Source organism: Capsicum annuum, chromosome 1, assembly GCF_002878395.1.
Source record: "Capsicum annuum cultivar UCD-10X-F1 chromosome 1, UCD10Xv1.1, whole genome shotgun sequence".
NCBI classification, from domain to species: Eukaryota; Viridiplantae; Streptophyta; class Magnoliopsida; order Solanales; family Solanaceae; genus Capsicum; species Capsicum annuum.
In genome coordinates, this window is record NC_061111.1 from 76,781,772 (window position 1) to 76,804,313 (window position 22,542).

At 35.7% G+C, this 22,542-nt stretch overlaps 1 protein-coding gene across 9 annotated transcripts in view; it reads left to right on the plus strand.

The window, feature by feature from the left end:
- LOC107878454 (exportin-7-A) overlaps window positions 1–22,542 on the plus strand; it is a 102,388-nt gene that overhangs the window by 23,168 nt on the left and 56,678 nt on the right. For all 9 annotated transcript variants that reach the window (XR_001676887.2, XM_016725475.2, XM_016725494.2 and 6 more), the window contains exons 5-9: window positions 345–462; window positions 556–686; window positions 773–868; window positions 9,161–9,284; window positions 19,967–20,034. Coding sequence is in view for 8 of the 9 variants with exons in the window: in XM_016725475.2 (XP_016580961.1) it covers window positions 345–462; window positions 556–686; window positions 773–868; window positions 9,161–9,284; window positions 19,967–20,034 (537 nt within the window). In the remaining variant the exon portion in view is untranslated. The remainder of the gene's footprint in view (window positions 1–344; window positions 463–555; window positions 687–772; window positions 869–9,160; window positions 9,285–19,966; window positions 20,035–22,542) is intronic.

Here is a 22,542-nt window from a genome sequence, read left to right on the forward strand (position 1 = left end):
GAAATATAAACAAAATTACCAGTTTCCAAAAATAAAATAAAATTACTTGGTTGTATCTTATTAACTCTTACCTTTTTAGTCCAGCTCTTGCTTTAATTCAGGAGAGACTCGAGATCATTGTATTGGAATTTAATTTAGTATTATGAGTTGAAGAGAATGATTAACTGTGTCTTATGTTGTAAGTGTTGCAATATTATAGTTAGGTACTTCTTCTGATTTCAAGTGTTTTGATTTTGGACATAATAATGTATATAGATTTAACCTCCTTAATTGATAAAGTTCTTTGAATCAGCCAGTTAATAAACTCATGTGGTTATACATTTTCTTGATTGCAAAATATCCAGCCCAGTCCTGAATTGCCATCAGCACAACATCGTAGAGTGGCTTGCTCCTTCAGAGATCAATCACTTCTTCAAGTATTCCAAATATCCCTGACATCAATGTCCCAAGTGAAAAATGATGGTAATACCCCATCAGATACAGGCATACTTATGATATTTAAAGCTGTTATCTTCAATTTACTTATCTCTGTTATTTCTTGTTCGTAATATGCAGCAACAATTTCTGAGGATGCAGCTAGCAGCAAACTACAAGAACTGGCTCTTACTCTGTCCCTAAAATGTTTATCATTCGACTTTATGGGAACAACAGTTGATGAAAGTTCGGACGATTTTAGCACTATTCAGGTGGTTTTATCTTGTATAACATGCATTTATCAAGTTGTCTAACCTATCTGCAAAAATCTCATACTGCTGACTTAACATTGTTGCAGATCCCATCTTCATGGAAGCAAGTCTTGGAGGATCAATCGACGGTGCAAATTTTTTTTGACTATTATGAGATTAGTAAGCCAAACATATCGAAGGAGGTTTGTATCTTTCTGTTTCTGGTGCCTTCAAGTGGATTTTTGCTTTGTTATTGACATGATTAAATAGTTTTGCTTTGAAACCATGATAAATCATTTTGTTATCAAATCTCTAGTTGCTGACTTTAATCATGGTTTACATGATTATGTTACATTTTATTTGATTGTTACGAACATTTTAAACGCATGAACACCAATAAAACATGTTAAATACGTGAACTATTTATTCATTAATTTATGCCTATAATTAATAGTTTTTGTTATTGTTTGCTCTCTCCGACACAGTCACTCTAATAGGATGAAATTAGAGAATTGATGCTTAAACATGTGATTACCTTCTATTTCCACAAACTTATCAGAAGGATTCTTTGTGTGGGACTTCAGTTTTTTTCCAGAAAGGAGCTAATTTTGTCACTACGCTGTAAAATAGGAGAGTAAATTTTGACTGTGCATGCCTCGTTGTGTCATCCACAAATTATTTCGCATTCTTGTGGAAACATGTAAATGTAGTTGTTAGGATATGAGTAGGAATAAAAATAGTATATAGAATCCTACTTGGAAAAGGATTGGAATGTAGTGTTTATAAATAGGGTTTCAGTGTAATAATGTAGATACACAATTTAATAATATTCTTGTTTTATATATTTCACATGGTATCAGAGCATTGGTGAGAACCTCAATCAGACAGGTCACTATGCATCATATTCCGCGAATGTCAGGGTTGATTTACATCATCTTTTATTTCCGTCAGTATCGAAAACCAACACCACTATTGGCTCCTTTGTCAGTTTCAGCGAGATCTGTTAGACCCTTTTTGATATTTTCGGCGGTTTAGTACAATTTATGCTAATGTTTATCACTGATTTTGATTTAGTCATATGATTAAATCAGAACCCTTAATGAGGAGATCGAAAAATCAAACGTCACAGTCCATGAAGAATCGACGAGGGGGAGGTCGTTTTGGAAGATCTCGACCTAGATGTAGTTATTGTAATAGACTTGGACACACTCATGAAGTTGGTGGGTAGCAGTGCGTCCTTATTAGTCGGAAGGAGTGCTTTGTTTGTAGCTGTGCCTATAGCCGTAGTGTTATGCGTGCCTTGTAGTTTCCTGTTCGTGTTGTTTTAGTGATGTTTTTGATTTTGGATAGATTGTGTATAGTACTACTCTGTGGGTGCCTTGATTCATTATTAATATAGTGGTGTGTATCCCATTTTGTTGTTTGTTTTTATATTTGTTATAATGTTGTTTGTTCTGAGCCGACGGTCTATCGAAAATAGCCTATCTACTTCATTTGAGGTAGTGGTATGGATTGCGTACACTCTACCCTTCCCAGACGCCACTTTGTGGGGATACACTGGGTATGTTATTGTATTAGGGAAACTAAGGACATTTATGAAGAAGCCAAGACTTGATACGAGGATAGTTGGAGGAAACTCGGAGCACTTCCCGATTAAGATGGGGTTGCATCGAGGATGAATCTTAGCCCATTTCTTTTTGCCTTCGTGATGGATGTACTGGCGCGACATAATCAAGGGGAGGTGCCATGGTGTATGACATTTACAGAAGACATAATACTGACACACGACAGAGTCAATAATAGGTTGGAGGTTTGGAGATAGACTTTGAAGTCTAAAAGATTTAGGTTGAGCAAGACTATGACAGAGTACGTGGAGTGCATGTTTAGTGACCTTACCCACGTGAATAGGGAAATAAGGATCGATATTCAAGTCATCTCCGAAATAGGAAGTTTCAAGTATCTTTTGTTTTTAATACAAAGAAACAGAGAGTGACAATGATGCTACACATCGTGTTAGAGCGGAGTGGAATGAAGTGGAGGCTCACATTCAATGTCTTGTGTGATAAGAATGTGTCGCTAAGACTTAAAGGTAAAGTTTTATAAAGTGGTGGTTAGGCCAACTATGTTATATGGGGTAGAGTTTGGCCGGTCAAGAACTCGCACGTCCAGAAGATGAAAGTTGCGGAAATGAAGATGTTGAGATGGATAGGTGGGCATATAGGAGATAGAATTAGGAACAAAGATATTGGAATAATGTGGGGTGACCTCCTGTGAATGGTTCTGACATGTGAAAAGCAAATGCACAGATACCCTTGTGAGGATGTGTGAGAGATTGGCTGTAATGGGTAGGAAGAGACGCAGAGTAGACCAAAGAAGTCTTGGGGAAAGGTGATTAGACAAGGTAGGACATACCTCCAGCGCACTGAAGACATGACCTCCTATGGAAGGTGAGGATTTGGGTAGAAGTTTAGTGGGTATTTGAGCGTTGTCTAGTACTCCCTACTACTATCTTATTCTTCAATTTGTTACCTTCCATTGCTTTAGTTACTTCTTAACATGATTTCTACTTACTGTATTTTCTTTTCATACTTGAGTTTGATATGTTACACTGGAGCCGAGGGTCCATCGAAAACAACCTCTCTGCCTTTACAAGGCAAGGGGAAGTACACACCACCCACCCCAGACCCTAAATGTGGGATTGCACTTGGTTTGTTGTTATTGTTAATCACAGAAAGAGAATGGATTTGACAAGTGTGAGAAATAATGGAGAAAATATTATTATTTAATTTAGTCTAAATTATTATATTGAGATCCTATTTATAGACACTATATTAGACTCCTTTCCGAACTAGGATTTCATATACTATTCCTGTTCCTACTTATATTCTAACACAAGTTTGTGCATACAAGTCATATGTACCGAGCTTGTCACAAATATAATTAATACGAGGACCAGTGAGAATATTATTTAATTGAGTCTAAAATATTACATTGAGATCCTATTTATAGACACGATATTACTCCTTTCCGAACTAGGATTTCATATACTATTCCTGTTCCTACTCATATTCTAACACAAGCTGGTGCATATAAGTCATATGTACCGAGCTTGTCACAAATATAGTTAATACGAGGACCAGTGAGGGACTTTGTAAAAATATCTGCAAGCTGATCACTCGATTTCACAAATTTTGTAACAATATCTTTGGAAAATATCTTCTCTCACAAAGTGACAATCAATCTCAATGAGTTTTGTCCTTTCATGAAATTTCGGATTTGATGCAATATGTAAGCCGCTTGATTATCACATTTAAGCTCCATTTCATACACTTCTCCAAATTTTAGTTTTCTCAGCAATTGTTTGATCCAAACTAGCTCACAAGTTGCTGCAACAATTGCTTGATATTCTACTTCTGCACTAGATCGAGCGACCACACCTTGTTTCTCACTCTTCCAGGACACCAAATTACCTCCTACTAAAACACAATATTCGGATGTAGAACGTCTATCAGAGAGTGATTCTGCCCAATCAACATCTGTATATTCAGTGATATGCTTATGGCCTCGATCTTCGAAGAGTAGTCCTTTACCTGAAGATGACTTTATATCGCAAAATGCGAACAACTGCATCCCAATGACTATCACTAGGGGAAGTTATAAACTGACTTACAACACTCAGAGGAAAAGAGATGTCAGGTTTGGTCACTGTGAGATAACTCTCATTCAACTTTCCAACCAATCGCTTATACCTCCCAGGATTACTGGGTGGCTTCTCTTGTCCTGGTAGAAGTTTATCATTTGGATCCATATGAGTGTCAATGGGTCGGCATTCCATCATTCCTATCTCCTCAAGAATGTCTTAAGACATACTTGAGTTGAGAAATAACAATAATTGATTTGGATTGAGCATCCTCAATACCTAAAAAGTATTTCAGTGTGCCGAGGTCTTTAGTCTGTAAATGCTGAAAGAGATGTTGCTTCAAATTAGTGATATCATCTTGATCATTGCCGGTGATAACGATATCGTCAACATAAACCACTAAATAAATACATAGATTTGGTTCAGAATGGCTATAAAACACTGAATGATCGGCTCCACTACGAATCATGCCAAACTCTTGAATTACTGTACTAAACTTCCTGAATCAGGCTCGAGGGGACTATTTCAAACCATAGAGTGACCTGCGCAATCGACATTCAAGGCTACTAGATTCCCCCGAGCAACAAAACTAGATGGTTGCTCCATATATACTTCTTCCTTAAGATCACCATGTAGAAAAACATTCTTAATGTCCAACTGATAAAGAGGCCAATGATGAACGACAACTATAGGTAGAAAAAGACGGACATATGCTATTTTATCCACGGGAGAGAAAATGTCACTATAATCAAGCCCAAATATCTGTGTATATCCTTTGGCACCAAGACGAGCCTTAAGCTGATCAACCTAACCATCTGGACCAACTTTGTCTATATAAACCCAACGACAACCGACAATAGAGTTACTCGTAGGAAGGGGACCAAGCTTCCAAGTACCATTTGTATGTAAAACAGACATCTCATCAATCATAGCCTGCTTCCATCCTGTATGGGAAAGTCCTTCACCTGTAGTCTTAGGAATGGAAATAGAGGACAAAGATGATATAAAAGCATAATGAGGTGATGGTAGACGATGATAACTCAAGAAAGTATAATGTGGGTTAGCATTACGAGTGGATCTTATACCTTTTTGAAGTGTAGTTGATTGGCTAGGAGGAGGCAAGTCCGCAGTAGGGGCAACTTCAGGCACATGACATGAATTATTTGGAACTAATGCTGGATGGGGGCGGCGATGATAAGTCAAAAGTGGTGGAACTGCAGTTGGAGATATAGAAGTAATTGTAGATTCATCAAAGGTTGGTGTGGGCAAGACTGGAGTTATGGGTAGTAAGACTTCAGTGATGTTAAGATGAATGATCAAAAGATGTATAGTAAGGTTGAGATTCAAAGAATGTGACATCGGCGGACATAAGGTAGCGACGCAAATCAGGTTAATAACATCAATGCCTTTTTTGAACTCGAGAGCAATTAAGGAAGACACATTTGAGAGCACGAGGAGCGAATATGTCTTTTCCTGTGGCTAAGTTAAACAAAACATGTGCTCCCAAAAACATGAGGGGATAGAGTAGAGATGCCACTGAGGAAATAGTATGGGATGGGGAATCTGATTCTGAATCGAAGATAATGTCATTCTATTAATGAGATAGCAAGATGCAATGACTGCATCACCCCCAAAATGCAGCGGAACATGGGATTCAATTAGAAGAGTGCGAGCAGTCTTAATGAGATGCCTATTTTTTCTTTTTGCTGTATTGTTCTGCTGAAGGGTGTATGGAAATGATGTCTGGTGAATAATTCCTTGGTGTCATAAACTCCTGAAACTGGGAGGATAAGTATTCTTAGGCATTATCACTACGAAAAGTACGAATAGAAAATTGATTTTGTATTTCAGCACAAATTTTTTGAATATAGAAAATAACTTAGAACGATCTTTCATTGAGAAAACCCAAGTGCATCTTGAAAATTCATAATTGTTAGAATATGAGTAGGAATAGGAATAACATATAAAATCCTACTTGGAAATGGATTGTAATGTAGTGTCCTATTAGAAAAATGATTGGAATGTATTGTCTATAAATAGGGCCTCAATGTAAGAATGTAGTTACAACAATTCAGTAATATTCTTCTCTTATATTTTCTCGCATGGTATCAAAGACAGGTTATTGGTAAAGAATCAAAGAGTTTCCGCTGCCGGCGGGCGGCAATAATCCATATATGCCGCCCGTCTGGCCAATGATTATGTTAGCAAAAGTTGGGTCACTGCCTCACTGTGTATCTTTCTAGTGACTATTTTCTCATATCTTTGCGTAGCACCATGCATCTGTCCGGTGACTACTTTTTCATATCTATTTTTCTTAGCACCGTATTTCTTTTCGGTGACTCTCACATCTGATTTGCGTAGCACCGTGCATCTTTCCGGACTACTGTCTCATATCTCAGTTGCATAGCACCATGCATCTTTCTGGTGACTCCTCAGATTTAATTTACATAGTTTCATACGTCTTTTCGGCGACTCATCAGATTTTTTTCAATAGGGTCGTGCCATCATTCCGACCCTACACATATTTCTCTTTTTCAGTGGGGTCGTGTCATCATTTCAACCTTACCCATATACTTTTTTTTCCTCAGATTGTAGTCACTTTTCAACCATCAAATCTAATAATCTGGCGTGTGAGCATGTTTCGGCTAAGTTTTCGGTGACTTTCATGTTCAAGATCTATTGTCTCTTGATTTCGAGATTACCCATATATTTTATACCAGTTTTCGGCAATTTTCCAGCGACACATCGACTTTACGGCAATATTTACTATTTTTTGGATCATTTTTTCAGTTTGTTCCGTTTCAATTGAGGTCTCCCAGACGTCCAAAAGAGTCCTTATCAGTTTTCTTGCAGATATCTTCATCAAGTCCTTCACCGATTCTCATATTAGTTACATCCATAACAAGCTTGGTACATATGTCTTCTATGCACCAGCTTGAGGGGAAGTGTTAGAATATGAGTAGGAATAGGAATAGCATATAAAATCCTACTTGGAAAAGGATTGTAATGTAGTGTCCTATTAGGAAAATGATTAGAATGTATTGTCTATAAATAGGACCTCAATGTAATAATGTAGTTACAACAATTCAATAATATTCTTCTCTTGTATTTTCTCACAATAATGAAACTAACAAAGTATCGAAATGCTAAAGGTGAACTGATTCTACTAGGACCCCAAATATCAGAATGAACTAATGTGAACATAGACTCTGAACGACTCTCACTACTACGTGAAATTGAAGCATGAGTGTGTTTTCCAAATTGACACGACTTACAATCTAATATGGATAAATTAGACAAACTAGACACCATCTTCTGTAGCGTGGATATACTTGGATGGCCCAAATGTTTGTGAATAAGGTCTGGAGGGTCTGTAATGGAGTATATTGTGAAGGAGTTTGAAGAGGTAAGATGGTAAAGGCCTTTTGATCCATGTCTTGTACTAGTCGTTTGTCTCGTACCACGGTCCTGTATTATAAAAGAATCATGAAAAAAAGTTATATTACAATGAAGGACACTTGTCAAACAACTAACAGATGTAAGATTAAAAGGACAACTAGGGATATAAAGAACAGAGTTTACTAGGGACATAAAGAACAGAGTCTAAAGTGACAGAAGATAGTGGTTTGGCTTGTCCAACTCTTTTTGGTATTGTTCGTGTCCTATTGGCTAAAGTAATAGCAGGAAGGGATTGTGAATAAATGCTATTAGACATAAGTGATTTGTTACCAAAAATATGATCGGAAGCACCTGAGTCCACAACCCATGATCCAAAGAGAGGAGATTGTGCAGTTGAGGCTTTAGTAGAGAATATATGCTTACTTGCTCGATATTGAAGATATTCATTATATTCTTTGCCTGTGGTGTTAGATTGAGCAACATGAACATTTTTAAGCGGCCGACCTTGCAAAAAATAGCATATTCTACGAGTATGTTCAAACATTTTACAATTACACCTAGGTCGAGATCTTTCAAATCGACCTTCCCCTCGTTGATTCTTCATGGACCGTGACATTTGATTTTATGATCTCCTCATTAAGGGTTCAGATTTAATCATAGGTCTAAATTGAGAAAAATGATCAGTCGCCAAATTTTTCTTTTTGTCGCCAGAAAAGAAATCAGTCGCCAGAAACTGGCCGGAATCAAGAAATAGCTAGAGGGACAACCTTGGAATGCAGGGTCGACCTCACTGAAAAAAGAAACTTGCGGGAAACTGGCCGGAAAACTGTTGTACGAGCCGGCGCGTGATGAGCGTGGTGGCGCAGACCTGATACTATCGGCGGCACGTGACGGCACGTGGATTGACGGAACTGAGAGTCGATTAGTGGGGTTTGCTCGCCTGAATGTTACACACCTCTTGGTGGTGTTGGTTTTCGCACAATACTTATAAAACAGACGAGGGCTCAAGTTAGCGTTGACAGTCACCGGAAATTGACGCACAATTACCATCTTATTGAGTTTTCTTCTCAATAAGTTTCTCACCAGACCTACTCTGATACCATGTGAAAAATAATGGAGAAAACATTATTATTGAATTGTGTCTAAATTATTACATTGAGACCCTATTTATAGAAACTACATTAGACTTCTTTTCCAACTAGGATTCCATATACTGTTCCTATTCTTACTGATATTCTAACAATAAGAATCTCTCTTTCACAGCTTGAAATTAGCTATATGTATGCCTCATCTTTTTGCTTATAATGATTTACTAATAAACTTATGTGATAGATGGTTTGAACAATAAAGTTGAGTTGCTAAATTGTTGTCAAAATTTTCCTTTTTCAGTCCACAAGTCAAATCCTATTCTTGTAGCATTAAATTGCCTAGCATAATAAGCTTAATTTTGTTTCAGGCTTTAGAGTGTTTAGTCCGTCTGGCTTCAGTGAGGAGATCGCTGTTTACAAATGATACTTCTAGGGTAAAATACTTGGCACACCTGATGACAGGAACGAAAGACATTATGCAAACTGGGAAAGGTGAATCGGATTGTTGTATCTTAAATAATCTTGGTCCTCTTTATAGCCATCACAATAATAGTAGACAACCTTTAGTTGTATGACTCTATATATAACTTTGCAGATGAAGATTGGCCTCTGGTTTTTCTGTTATTTCTTCTTCCCCAATAATTTTATTTTCTGTTTCAGTTCTTTGGTTATCTTGATTATTTCTTTCCAAGAGTGGCATTTTATCAAATTTTACATTTAATTGCTGTACTTTTGTTGTAAATCTAGAGTGATAATATTATATCCAACCTTGCTAGGCCATTGAATTTGCAGACATTTATTCTGGTCTTGCCAAAGGATAGATAAATTTGGTCTCCAGAAGCCTAAAATAAAACACTCACGCTGCTTAGCCCTCTTGAAGACCATTTTGAGGCAGTGTCTCTTTTGGTGTTAGAATCCCAATCTGTAGATGCCTATCGTGGGAATATCCCATCTTAGATCTTTCTGTGATAAGTTAATACTCCCTCCATCTCAATTTATGTGACAATTTTCACTTTTCGAGTGTCAATTTGTCTTCAAAGATAAAATGGATTAGATCAACTCAATATTTTAAAATTAAAATTTAGATATTCAAATAGTACCTGAAAAGTACTATATGTGCAACTCTTTTCATGTCATATGATAAGAGTACATTTTAAAGTATTGGTCAAAGTTTTCATAGTTTTAATCTCGAGAAGCGAAAAGTGTCACATAACAGGAGTAAATTTTATTGATGTTGTGGGGGGCAGGGGGGGGGGGGGTGGGGGGGACCCTTTATACGTGAACCTTCAAGAAATAGTTCCCCGAAAAATATACGTCATCTGTACTAACAAGAATCTCATAGCTGCTCCAAAATTTATTTATTAAAACTAAAGGGCATGCCCTTATATGTGCAAAGCCAAAGTACCCCATCAAAAGTTCTCCTATTCCTTTTTCCACAGTAGCCACATAAGTGCTAGAGGAGGTACAATTTAGGTTCTCCTTCCCTGTGGAAAGCCCTTACTATGCATCATGTCCATCACTGTACCTGGGATGTATTATTATACTTGGTCAATTGCTTTCCAGTTGTGGTGGTCATTTCCCCAACATTGAGGAATGCCCACCACAACTGTCTAGCAGCCCAGCGGTACACTGGAAGGTGCTTCACATCTTCTCCCGGTTGTTTATACGTGTAGAACCGGCTTACATATGCAATTTTCCTTTTCCTTAAGTTTTTTGCCGGTAGAATTGCATCCCTTGCCATCATTCTTATGAACTTGCATACCTTCTTCGGTGGTAAAAGACCAAACTGACAGATACACCTACTCCTTTTTCAACAACCTGTGGTTAAAACGGCCGACCAAGAAGATACTGCTTCCCCTTCCTTTCCACATATATCTGTCCAGACTTGGTTGAGTAATACTTTGTATTCAGTGCATTTTCATCAGGCTTTGGAGTTCCCAACCCCAATTTTTCAAGTCTCTCTTAAACTTTGCTCTCGCACTACTCTCAATATTACTTGACATATTGATGCTTCCTTCTAATTTGATATGCGAAAGTCAAAAGGATGGGTGACAGTTATGTGTGTCTTCACCCAACCATCTGTGCCTCCAAAAACTGACCTGACCTTGTTTGAGTATTTTCATTGCCAACTTTGAAAGTGACATTTCCGTTGAAGTTTGATTCCTTCATGATACTCCTCCACACTCCCTATTACCCCTTAAGTATTATACTTGTCCGCCGTCATTATCCTCCTTTACTCCTTTATGCTTATTTCTTTTTCCAAACTCCCCAACTTAAGTAAAGCTTGTTCAAGACTTGTAAATGCCTTACTTTGAGCCCTCCACGCCAAATGGTGAAACTGGGACACAGTTCAAGACACTTCGAAAACATCACAAAGGGCTTTGATGGAAGTTTGAAGGACTATTTGGGATCGTGGCAAGAGAAAATTACATTTGCTACCCTTTTGCTTTGCTCGTGTGTGGCACTCCTTGCTTGCGGAGTGCTATACCAAGAGAAAGAAAGTCCTTATAACGACTACCTTTACTTGAGCAATTCATGTTGTTATTTTCTGTAACAACATTTTCAGTTACCAAATGAAATTCTCTTTGTCCTTTGTTTGTCTTCCACAAGCAATTTCTGTGAAATCTCCCCATTATTATGCACATAAAGGACATTTAGTGGGCATTTAGACATGCGATTTCATGTATGTGATATGAAATCATGAGATGAAATCAACGTTTGGTCATGCGATTTCATCTCATGATTTCATATCATGACAAGAAATTCCAAATTCTCCAAAAAAATGATATGGGAATTTCAAATCATGATTTGGGATTTATCAAATACAAAAATTAACCCACAAGTTTATATTTTGTAAACAAAACCCCACCATTTATTACATATGTACATAAAATTTATAGTTCATATTATTATTTTTACCAATCTTTAAACCATTTATATCTCATTTAACCATTACCCTCACCAACATATAGCCCTGTTTGACCATGAGAAATATTCATTTTTTTTTTTGGAAAATCTTTTCATTTTATTAAAAATTGATGTTTGGCCATAATAACTCCAAATACAACTTGAAGTTCTCTTTGGAAAAGTCAAAACAAGTCTCAACTTTTTTTCACTTTTTTCTAATTTCAACTTCACCTTCATAGTTAAAAAATCTCTCCAAAAAGATATGGCCAAACACAACTCCGCCTCCAACTTCAATTTTCATGGCCAAACGCCTACAAGATTTATTATTACTTCAAATAAACTCCTACTCTTATCATTTCTTATTCACTAAATTTATCATTTGATTAATAAATGTTGTATTTTTTTTTTTTAGAATAATTTTGTGATAGTGTGCTTTTGTTATGAACTTTTTTGGTAAGATTGTATAAAAAATTGAGGCAATTTTGATAGTTTTCACAAGTTATGAGATTCTTTTGTTTATAAGAAAAAAAATACAACTTAAAATTTCAAATTGCATGTCCAAACAAAACATCAACTTCATCTCATATGATTTCATATCATGATCATCTCATAAGGCGAAACGGGCCTGTAGTATATTGGAACATTTGATATTTTGACCTTGATCATGACTTGGTTACCCCTTTATGATAATACCTATGTTGTCAACCCACTAGTCTCTTTTCAACTCCTTGGTTAGCCCTGTTTGAGGCACATAGTGGAAGTCTTAGGAAGGCATTGGAGTACTCTAATTCTGTAGTTAAACGCCTATGCTAATTGCTCAATGTTGGTCACCTGTTACCAAAATAATACAAACATACCTAGTGTATTTTCACAAAGTAAGGTCTGGTGAGGGTACATTGTAAGAAGACCCGAACTCTTCCTCAGAGTTGAAGCGGTTGTTTTTGTTAGACTCCTAGCTCAAGATAGAAACAATCTATAAAAAGAAGTATCGGAAATAAAAGAAACAATAGAAAGTAATAACAATAGCTAGTAGCATAACCATACGACAACAAAATTATACTATAATCAACCTACACGAAACAACAAATATTAATAGAAATTGAAGAACAGGTAACAAAAGTAATACTACGACTACTACAACAACAACAAACCCAGTATATTCGTACCTAGTGGGGTCTGGGGAGGGTAGAATGTACGCACTCCATACCACTATCTCTAAAGAAATAGAGAGGCTGTTTTCGATAGACCCCCGGCTCAAGACACAAGACAATATACAAAAATATTCAAAGCATGAAACATGATAAAACTAACATAGATACAACATCCACAAAAGTAATGTACAATATCAAACAAAAGACACCAAAACCCTCCTAACTACGGACTACGATTCATCCACCCACCTTATCCCTCTATCCTAGTGTTTTTCTTCCAAAGCTTCCTATCCAGGGTCATGTCCTCGGTGAGACGTAACTTCTCCATGTCACGTCTAATCACTTCTCTCCAGTATTTCTTCGGTCTACACCTACCCCGCTTGAAACCATCTAATGCTAGTCTCTCACACCTACGAACTGGGGCATCCGTGCCCCTCTTCATTACATGATCAAACCATCTCAACCTCACTTCCCGCATTTTTTCCTCCACCGATACCACTCCCACCTTCTCCCAAATAATCTCATTCCTAACCCTGTCAGCCCTTGTAAGACCACACATCCAACGCAACTACTAAAATGGATAATAAGTCAATACACTCCTACTTACTAGTATGGACACAACCCTACCTACTACCCTTCTATCCTAATCCGTGTCCTCCACACCTTCTTTGAAAGGCCATGTCCTCAGTGAGCTGCAACTATGCCATGTCTTGTCTGATTACCTCTCTTCAATACTACTTCGATCTTACTATACCTTTCCTGAATCCATCCATAGCCGATCTTTCACAACTTTGTGGGGCGTTCGTGCATGTCATCATCGTATGCTCATGCTCGAATTATCTTAATCTCGCTTTCCGCAACTTGGCTTCCAGAGAAGTCACTCCCACTTTGTCTCAGATATCCTCATTTTTAATCCTATCTCTCCTAATATACCACATAGCAATCATAACTTTCTCATCTTCGCCACTTTCACTTTCTAACCACCACTTTGTCTCTAGAATAGTTTCACACTTTTTAGATTGATTTTCAATCATTACATTGCTTGCAACTATACTAGGATCTGTCTCAAGGAGGAACAATGAAGTATCTCTGCTTCATAGAATTCTAGAGTCTCATCCATGAACAGTATATGAAAATCTGGTGTTGCTATTGCTCCTTGAGCCTGCCTTAAAGCCATTTGGAGCTGTTCGTACACCTTCTATGTCCATCATCTTGCTCCGTGCATTCAACAACCATAAAATACCCAGTGTAATCCCACAAGGTCAAGGGAAGGTGGTGTGTGTGCAACCTTCGTTCCATTGACTAGGTAGTAGGAAACTGTTGGGCTAATTTTATCTTACATGAAGTGGGTCTCCAATTCCTCTCCTCTTTGAATTATTTGGAATGAATCTCATTGTTGGTTCCTCCATCTTTACGTCACCCTTGTATCCCTATTCTGAACCAAAGTTCTTTAGATTTGATTTCATCGACTAGTCTTCTGCGCTATTCCATCATTTTGAACTCCTCCTTTTCTTTTTTTTCCTCCTATGTAACTCCTTACCTTCCATTTTAGATCTGCACCATGATTATTTGTGATCTTGGTACCCGTTGTCATATTAGTGGTCCTTTAAACACAAAGTGTAGTTTAGTGGTCAATGGGGTGGATACAAACCTTGAATACTAGACTAAAATTTCAGCATAGACAAAACGTATAGGATTTCTTCTCATTTGCCTAAGTCTTGGTGGGCTGAGTTGCGCTGTCTGTGTTGGTGGAAGGTAGCAAGTACCCTGGCTGTACACCACCATTGAATAATAATAAGAGGAACTCCTCTTTATTAATAAAACAAGGATGTTAATTTACAAGTAACTAGTTGCCATGAGCTCAGTTCAATGTGGCTAGGAATGGAGGAGAGAATATGGAGATAACCCATCTACAATATCGAGATGATACTCTTATAATGTGTGAAGCTAATGAGAAGCAATTAAAGACCTTAAGGGGTTGTTTGGTGTGAGGGATAAGAATAGATAATCCTGGGATAAAATTTTAATGCATCATAATTGCTTGTTTGGTTATTCAACTTGGGATAATTTATTTCGGGATTATTAATTAGTACCGGGATAAGTTATCCCTCCCTCTTGGTGGTATAATAATACCTGAATAAGTTATCCTTGGTTAAAGTAATTAAAATGACAAAAGTACCCCACAGACTTTTATAATCACTTTTCACATCCATGCATATTCACAATATTTGTAATACCATTTATAATATCATTCACAACCTCTACTACTCGTTATTTTATGATAATTAGTCATATATTTTATTTAAAAAATTACACTATATAAATATATTTTTTATTTATGAATATATTATACGTTAAATTTATTTGAATAATTATTATGTTTATTTATATATTTTGATTTCTCTTAAGAATAATAAAAGTGTTGACTCCATTGCTAAATTACATATTTTAAATTAAATAGTTTTTTAATTACTTAAAAATTGATATTGTATATATCAATTAAAATGAATATTAATATTCTATATTATATGAGTGATATGTGTTTAAATGAAGTGACATAAACAACAAATTCTATTTTACTTTAACAAACTTAAGCTGGAAGTCTTATTTCAAACCAAATAAGATGTGGTAAGATTTTTTTTACACACACACGATATAGTTATAGGAAGGCATACACAAAAAAATTTAAGCTAAATAAGATGAAAATTTTATTTTAAAATACACAATATAATTATGGAAATATACACACATAAAAAAGTTAAATAAGATGGAAGTTTTATTTTTAAGAATTAATATTTAAAGCTTGAAAAGAAATTATATAAAAAAAACTAAATTAGATGAAGGGTATTTTTATAATCAACTAACTTATTCTTAGAAGTTATATCATGCATATTACTTTGAATACAACAAACCAAACACTCAATAAAAAATAATCCCGGCGCAATTAATCCCAGTATAACTTATCCCATCATAACTAATCCCAGCATAATTTGTATTCAAACCAAACGACCCTTAAGGGTGACATTAGTACTGTTTGAAGGGATTGCAGAGTTGCATATTGTTGGTTTTAATAATGTTAAAATAACGTAGCAAGGAGAGCCAAGAACTAAGCGACTGAAAACAGAGATGAGTTAGAGAAGAAGAGAGAGAAGTTTTTTTTTCTTTTCTGGTAAAGCAACATTTATTATTTATCATCAACTCCTAACTTAAATTGTCCCTATTAAAGCTAAAAATAGAGTAAACTTATCATAAAAAAACAACCCATTTGCTGCCAAAAATAACAGAAACAACTAATCAGTTTCCTACCAAAAATAGAAATCGCAAATTTGATTAGGAGTTGTGTGTAAAAAAGCTGAAAAATAAAACAAAAAATAAGTCACGTATGTTATTGCATTATTCCTTAAAGCAACTTTTAACACTCCTCCTTGCTTTAGGAACTACAAAATTTTGGTCTTTAGTCTTGGGATCTCCACACTTGATAACTGAAAGTGATCTTGTGAATAGATCTGCAAATTCATTTTTGATCTTGTAGTAAACTAAATTCACTTCTTGTCTTGACTGCAACCCTTGACTACTAAATCCTTTTGGCATGTCTTCCTGCTTCATCTGCATCTTGAATTTAAACTTACCTATTTTATTTGTCTGAAACATAGATAACTCCTCTGTTGCTTCAATTCCTTTAAGAACATTGAAAGCTTCTTTAAACCTAGCAGGTTCACATTTTTCTTGTGCTTTTTTAATTAGTAGATTATCTTCTAATTTTTCTTGCCTATGATCTTTTTCATGTTCTACAAAAACATCTTCCATTGGATCAAATGAGAAATGTTTGCCTCTTATCTTAATGTTTAAAACTTCTTTTCCAGCACCATCATTGATAACGCAATGCTTCTCCTCAAAAGGATACGTTGTATCCTTTATCTACCAACTGATAAATACTCAACAAGTTTTGATCAATATCAATTACATAAAGAACATCTGAAATTGTTTTATTACCTGAACTTGTTTTGACGACAACAGTTTCTTTTCCTTCAACAAGAATCTGATCACCATTTTCGATCCTAACTTTGGATATTTCAGTAGTCTTTAATTCTTTAAACAAACTCTTGTTATAAGTCATGTGGTTGGTGCAACCACTATCAATCAACCGAAAATTTGTTGAAACCTTACTTGAGATATATGTTGCAACAAAAAGATGGTCTTCTTGTTCTTCATTGACCACATGTGCATCTGCTTCATGGTTCTCAAATTTGTTTTTGCAAATCACTGCTTCATGGCTAAGCTGATTGCACTTGCTGCAACTTTGCGTCTGGCCTTTTCCAACATCATTATGGTGGATGCCCCATTTTTCCACAGTGCTCACAAGGTAGGTAAATTTTAAAATTTTTACCCATGCTTTGAGTTTTGTCGCTGGCTACTAAGGCTCCTTCAACCATACCATCTTGCCTCATAAGTTTTCTTTGCTCCAGTGCCTGAAAAGAATTTAACAACTCTGCCAAGGTAATCTTGGACAAATCTTGTGTATTTTCCAAGGTAGTTATACATGCTTCATATCTTTCGGTCACTGTAACAAGATTTTTCATCAATTCTTTATCTTTAAATTCAGTGCCTAGTAATCTTACCTTGTTAACAATGCCAAGTAATTTGCTACCAAAAATAACAGAAAGAACTAATCAGTTTCCTATCAAAAATAGAAATCCCAATTTGACTAGGAGTTGTGTGTAAAATACTGGAAAAAATAAAAAATAAGTCACGTGCATTATTCCTTAAAGCAACTTTTAACATCAATTGGAGGAAAAACTACTTATATCCTATCAATGAGGTTCAAAATCTTGCATCAATAAATGTAGTCCTAGGTTGAGGAATAAGAGCTCTACCCGCTATCTATCTAGGAATGCCATTGGGTGCAAAGTCACAATCAACATAATATGGAGTAGTGTGATTGGGTTAGGGGCAAATTTCTTTGGCAAGGAAGCAATGAAAGGAAGGGATAGAATCTGGTTAAATGGGAGGCAGTATCTATTGGGAAAAGAAAAAGAGGAATAGGCATCAAGAACCTGAAATCTCAGAGCAAGGCCCTGAGCATGAAATGGCTATGGAAATACAGTAATGACAATCGGACTTTTAAGGAGGAATGTCATTAAAGCCAAATATGAAGAGGAAGATCACTGGATGACAAAGGAGATAGCTACACCTTATGGAGTTAATGTGTGGAGATCCATCAGAGCACTATGGGAGGAATTCAAGGTCAACACTAAGATAAAAGTGGCAAATGGAGCCAAAACTGATTTCTGGAAAGATGAGTGGCATGAGACAGGAAGACTAGAGCGTCAATTTCCAGATATTTATGAACCAGTCTCCCATCAGCAAAAGACTATTGCAGACTTTTGCACACCACAAGGATGTCCATTTAACTTTAGTAGACAATTGAACGATTGGGAGATCCAAAGAGTGGCTGATTTCTTTAGAATTATTGATCAGTTCACTGGTTCAGAGATATGTAAAAATAAATTATGGTGGAAAGACAGCAAGAAGGGCCAGTTTAAGGTGAGCAAAGCTTATAGCAGGTTGAATAAAACTTCCCTGTGTATAAGGAACTGGCCTTGGAAATCCATATGGAAAAACAAAGCACCACATGAAGTAGCATGTTTTGTCTGGTTACTAGCCAAGGACGCAGACCTCACTCAAGACAATTTGGTGAAAAGGGGGATACAATTCTGCCCCAGATGCTTCTTCAGTGGGGAAAATACAGAGACAGTAAACCATCTTTTTCTACATTGCAAAGTCATTGGACAATTTTGGAGGATGTTCTTAAATCTAAAGGGCATTTTGGACAATACCGGGGAAGATTACAGAAATAATACAGAGTTGGTTGGGAGGAAGCAGGTGTACTGGCAAAGAACAGTGATAGATGGAGGATTGTCCCAACATGTATCTGGTGGGGAATATGGAAAGAGAGGATTGCTAGTTGTTTTGAGAACTTAGAGAGTAGTATGCAAAAGATTAAGCTTAAAAACGTTACTATGTTTTTGGTGTAATCAAGTTTATTCAAGTGATACCATCTCTATAATAGATGTTCTAGATTCTATTTAGTTTAGATAAGAGATAGATGAATAGAGTTGTAGATGATGTAAATATGATTTCAGTACAGCCTATGTATTGCCTTTGGAGAAATATACAAAGTTACCGGCTTCAGAAAAAAAAAAGAAACTGCCATGAGCTCACAACTAAGTAGCTAACATAGCACTTGCCTCTAGAAAGGCCTCTCTACTGGATATGTGCTTTCCAGTAAGTCATTTCAGTACATTCAAATGGCAGCTTTTTGTTCATGTGCTGATTTCTCTGTTTAAGTAGAAGGTTTCATTGGGATTTAAGAAGTTCCTAGTTAAATAGAATTCAGGTTATCTTTCTCAAAAAAGGAAGAAAAATGGATTCAGGCTGTGAGGTTGAGGTGAGGCATCAACTTAATATAGTTTGTCAAGCAGACTGCAGAACCAAAGACTTTGCAAAGCACCAAGTCTCTTTTATGAGATTGGTTTGCAGAAAACCTTACATCCTTAATTAGTATTTGTCAATAGAATGGGAAGTCTCTATCTGAATTTAAAAAATTTGGGAAATCTGAATCTTGTTTATTCTTTACAGTTTCTATTCCAACAATTCTTCACCAAAAAAAGATGTTATGCCATCTGGTAGTTGTACCCAGAACTATACCTATCAAACATACACGTGTGACCAAACTGATAATCTCTGTCGGTAAAGCTCTTAAAAGGAAAGCTTATATTTAATAATATCCATTACATGTCAGCTATAAACATTGATAAAGCAGCACATTTTATGCAATAATGCTGCTGTATTTTCTATTTGCTTATAATCTGCAATAGATGCAGTGCACTTCCTACATTGGATCGGTCTTTTGAGTTTATTAACATATTTTTCCTACTTTATTTTCTTCAAGCTTTTGATATGGAGGGATGGGAGAGGGAGAAAGTAAAATGAACATAGGATGTTTCCTACTGATTTTGCATCAACTAGATTGAGAAAGCAGATGGTTGTTTAGATTGTTACATTTGCTGTGTTCTGTTATAGGATCTGATGAAATATTCCTCCTTCTTGGAACAGGTCTGGCTCATCATGATAATTATCATGAGTTCTGTCGGCTTCTTGGACGTTTTAAAGTCAATTATCAGGTATGAAGCCTTTGCTCCCTTGCCTTCCTTTTCTTGATAATTTGAAAAGATAGTGCTATGCTAGGCATCTACATGGATTTACATTCTCTGTATGAGGATTTGCGTAGCCAACCTGGCTTGAAACTGAGGTGTTCTTTTTTGTTGTACATAGTTGACTTTAATGTCTGCTCTGTGCCTGTGTCTGTGAATCTTGAGGGGGAAATGACTTAAATTATTTGCTATATGTATGTTTTAACTCTAAAGTGATGTTTTCTCAGTATTCTCCATTAGCATTCATCACTGAGATAGCATATTGAAACTATATCTTCTAAACTTTGGAAATTCCTTTACGTATATTCATGTTTACTTAGAGTTGTGATTAGGAGAAACAAGGAAAGTTTCATTAGGTTAGTATATTAAAGCAAGGGAGAACACCTATGTTCATCCAAAGGTATTCAATTGAACATACTTCATAAAGAAATATTACTATTTATATTTGTAACTAGATATCGACGTGCCCGTGCTAGCACAAGCTCAATATATGATTTTATTTTGCCTCAATTTATGTGACACAAATAAAATTTAGATAATTAATCATTAAAATAATTTAAGTTTTTAATTATTGTGAGTTTTAATACTTTTTCTTCTATCCTATTTAAGTGACGCTGATATAATTTCGAAATTCATCCAAATATTTTATATCTTTTAAATTTTTAAGTTGTTAATTATGTGATTTACAATGCTTTTTACATAATTTTTCAATAAGATATGAATACTATCTCCGTCCTAGTTTATGTTGCACAGATAGAATTTCGACAGTCAACCAACTGTTTATATATATATATATATTAAGTTATTAATTATTGTGATTTAGAATCCTTTTAATCTCATTGTCAAATAATATATGTTACTTATGTTTTCCTCTGTCCCATCCCAATTTATGTTGCACTAATGTAATTTTGACAGTGAACCAAATTTTTTATGTTGATATTTTATTTTGTGTTTATTTTACCTTTCTTATGAAATGTTATTATTTTTTTAATGATTAGATGACCATAATAATTAATTAGGGTTGATATAGTAAAATCACGATTGAAGCACCAAAGCAGACATGTCTTAAATGACTTATAACAAATAATTAGAAGTGATATAACAAAATTACTGTAAAAAATACTTGTGAAAAAATTTAAGTAGGCCTCATATAAAACGTTGAATTAATTTAAAACATCAAGAGTTAATTTATCATTTTATGTATATTTTATCTTTTTTATCAATATTATTACTTTTTTAATACTTAAGTGACTTATAATAATTAATTAGGGGTGATATAGTATAATTATGGTTGAGGCAGCTGAAGCAGAAATGTCAGAAATGTCTATTTACTTTTTTTTTAATTCAATATTATTAATATTAATTTTCTAATACGTAAATGACTTATAATAATTAATTAGAGGTGATATAGTAAAATCACGCTTGAAGCAGCTGAAGTAGGCACCACTTATCGCCTCTTATTATTAGTAGTAATTTAATATTTTTCAAAAGGTCCACCTATAGAGCACATGTTGAATCCGCTTGACAAATATAATGGTGTTCAGGGTAGTGGTCAAGCGGGGTTGTTATGATCAAAATCCTTCCAAGTTTTTCTTTGCACCACCTGTTTTATTTTTTAAGTGGAAGTCTCTGAAACGTTCCAAAACTTCACGAACTTGGAAGGCCTGGTTATCTGTTGTGCTTCTCTTCCACGTCAATAGAAGTGGTGCATGATATGAACCAGTCCTTGGATCGATGCTCTACCTCTGAGACCCAAACCAGTTCTGAAATTCTTGATTTACCAATATTTTGCTCTGTCAAGTTTCTTGAAAATTGATATCAGAACAGTATTTCAGAAAATTTTTCAGGACTGATTGATCCATCTATCCAAATCGATTCGTGCACAGGCCTAGATGGATCAATCTGAAATATAATTGACCTGACTTCTTCCTATGCCAAGTGTTCAATACCTTGAATCACTTTGTTTCCCTATTTAGAATAGACTAAATGTATAGCTTGGTCACAACCAATTGAAATTTTATTGCGAGAAATACCGTATTTTAAGTAGCTTGTGACTTTTTCACAGAGGAGTTTAGAGGCTCTTGCTCCAATAGTTTTTGTATTTCTGGCGCTGCTATATGTGCTACGTTTCCAAATTATAACTGTAAGATTCTTGCTCAACCCTAAATTCCTCAGATCCCCAAGTTTGAGAGTCGACATGAGTTCATAATGTATAGTATGACCACCAACCAAAGAATAAATATTAGCAATCCTCATTTGTAAGTAGCTGTAAAATTTGTGTAGTGTGAAGACGAAGAATCTTGTGTTTGGTAAACCAATTTTAGGTCCAATACCTGAGCCAAATTATTATTGCCAATTTTTCGATGACAGCTGACCACCTCGAAGCCTTCATTAGGATGTGCTCATGGATAATTTATTTGCTCTTAAGTTTGCTTCTCATGGGCATGCTCATTGCAGAATTTACAATTTGTTTCAAGT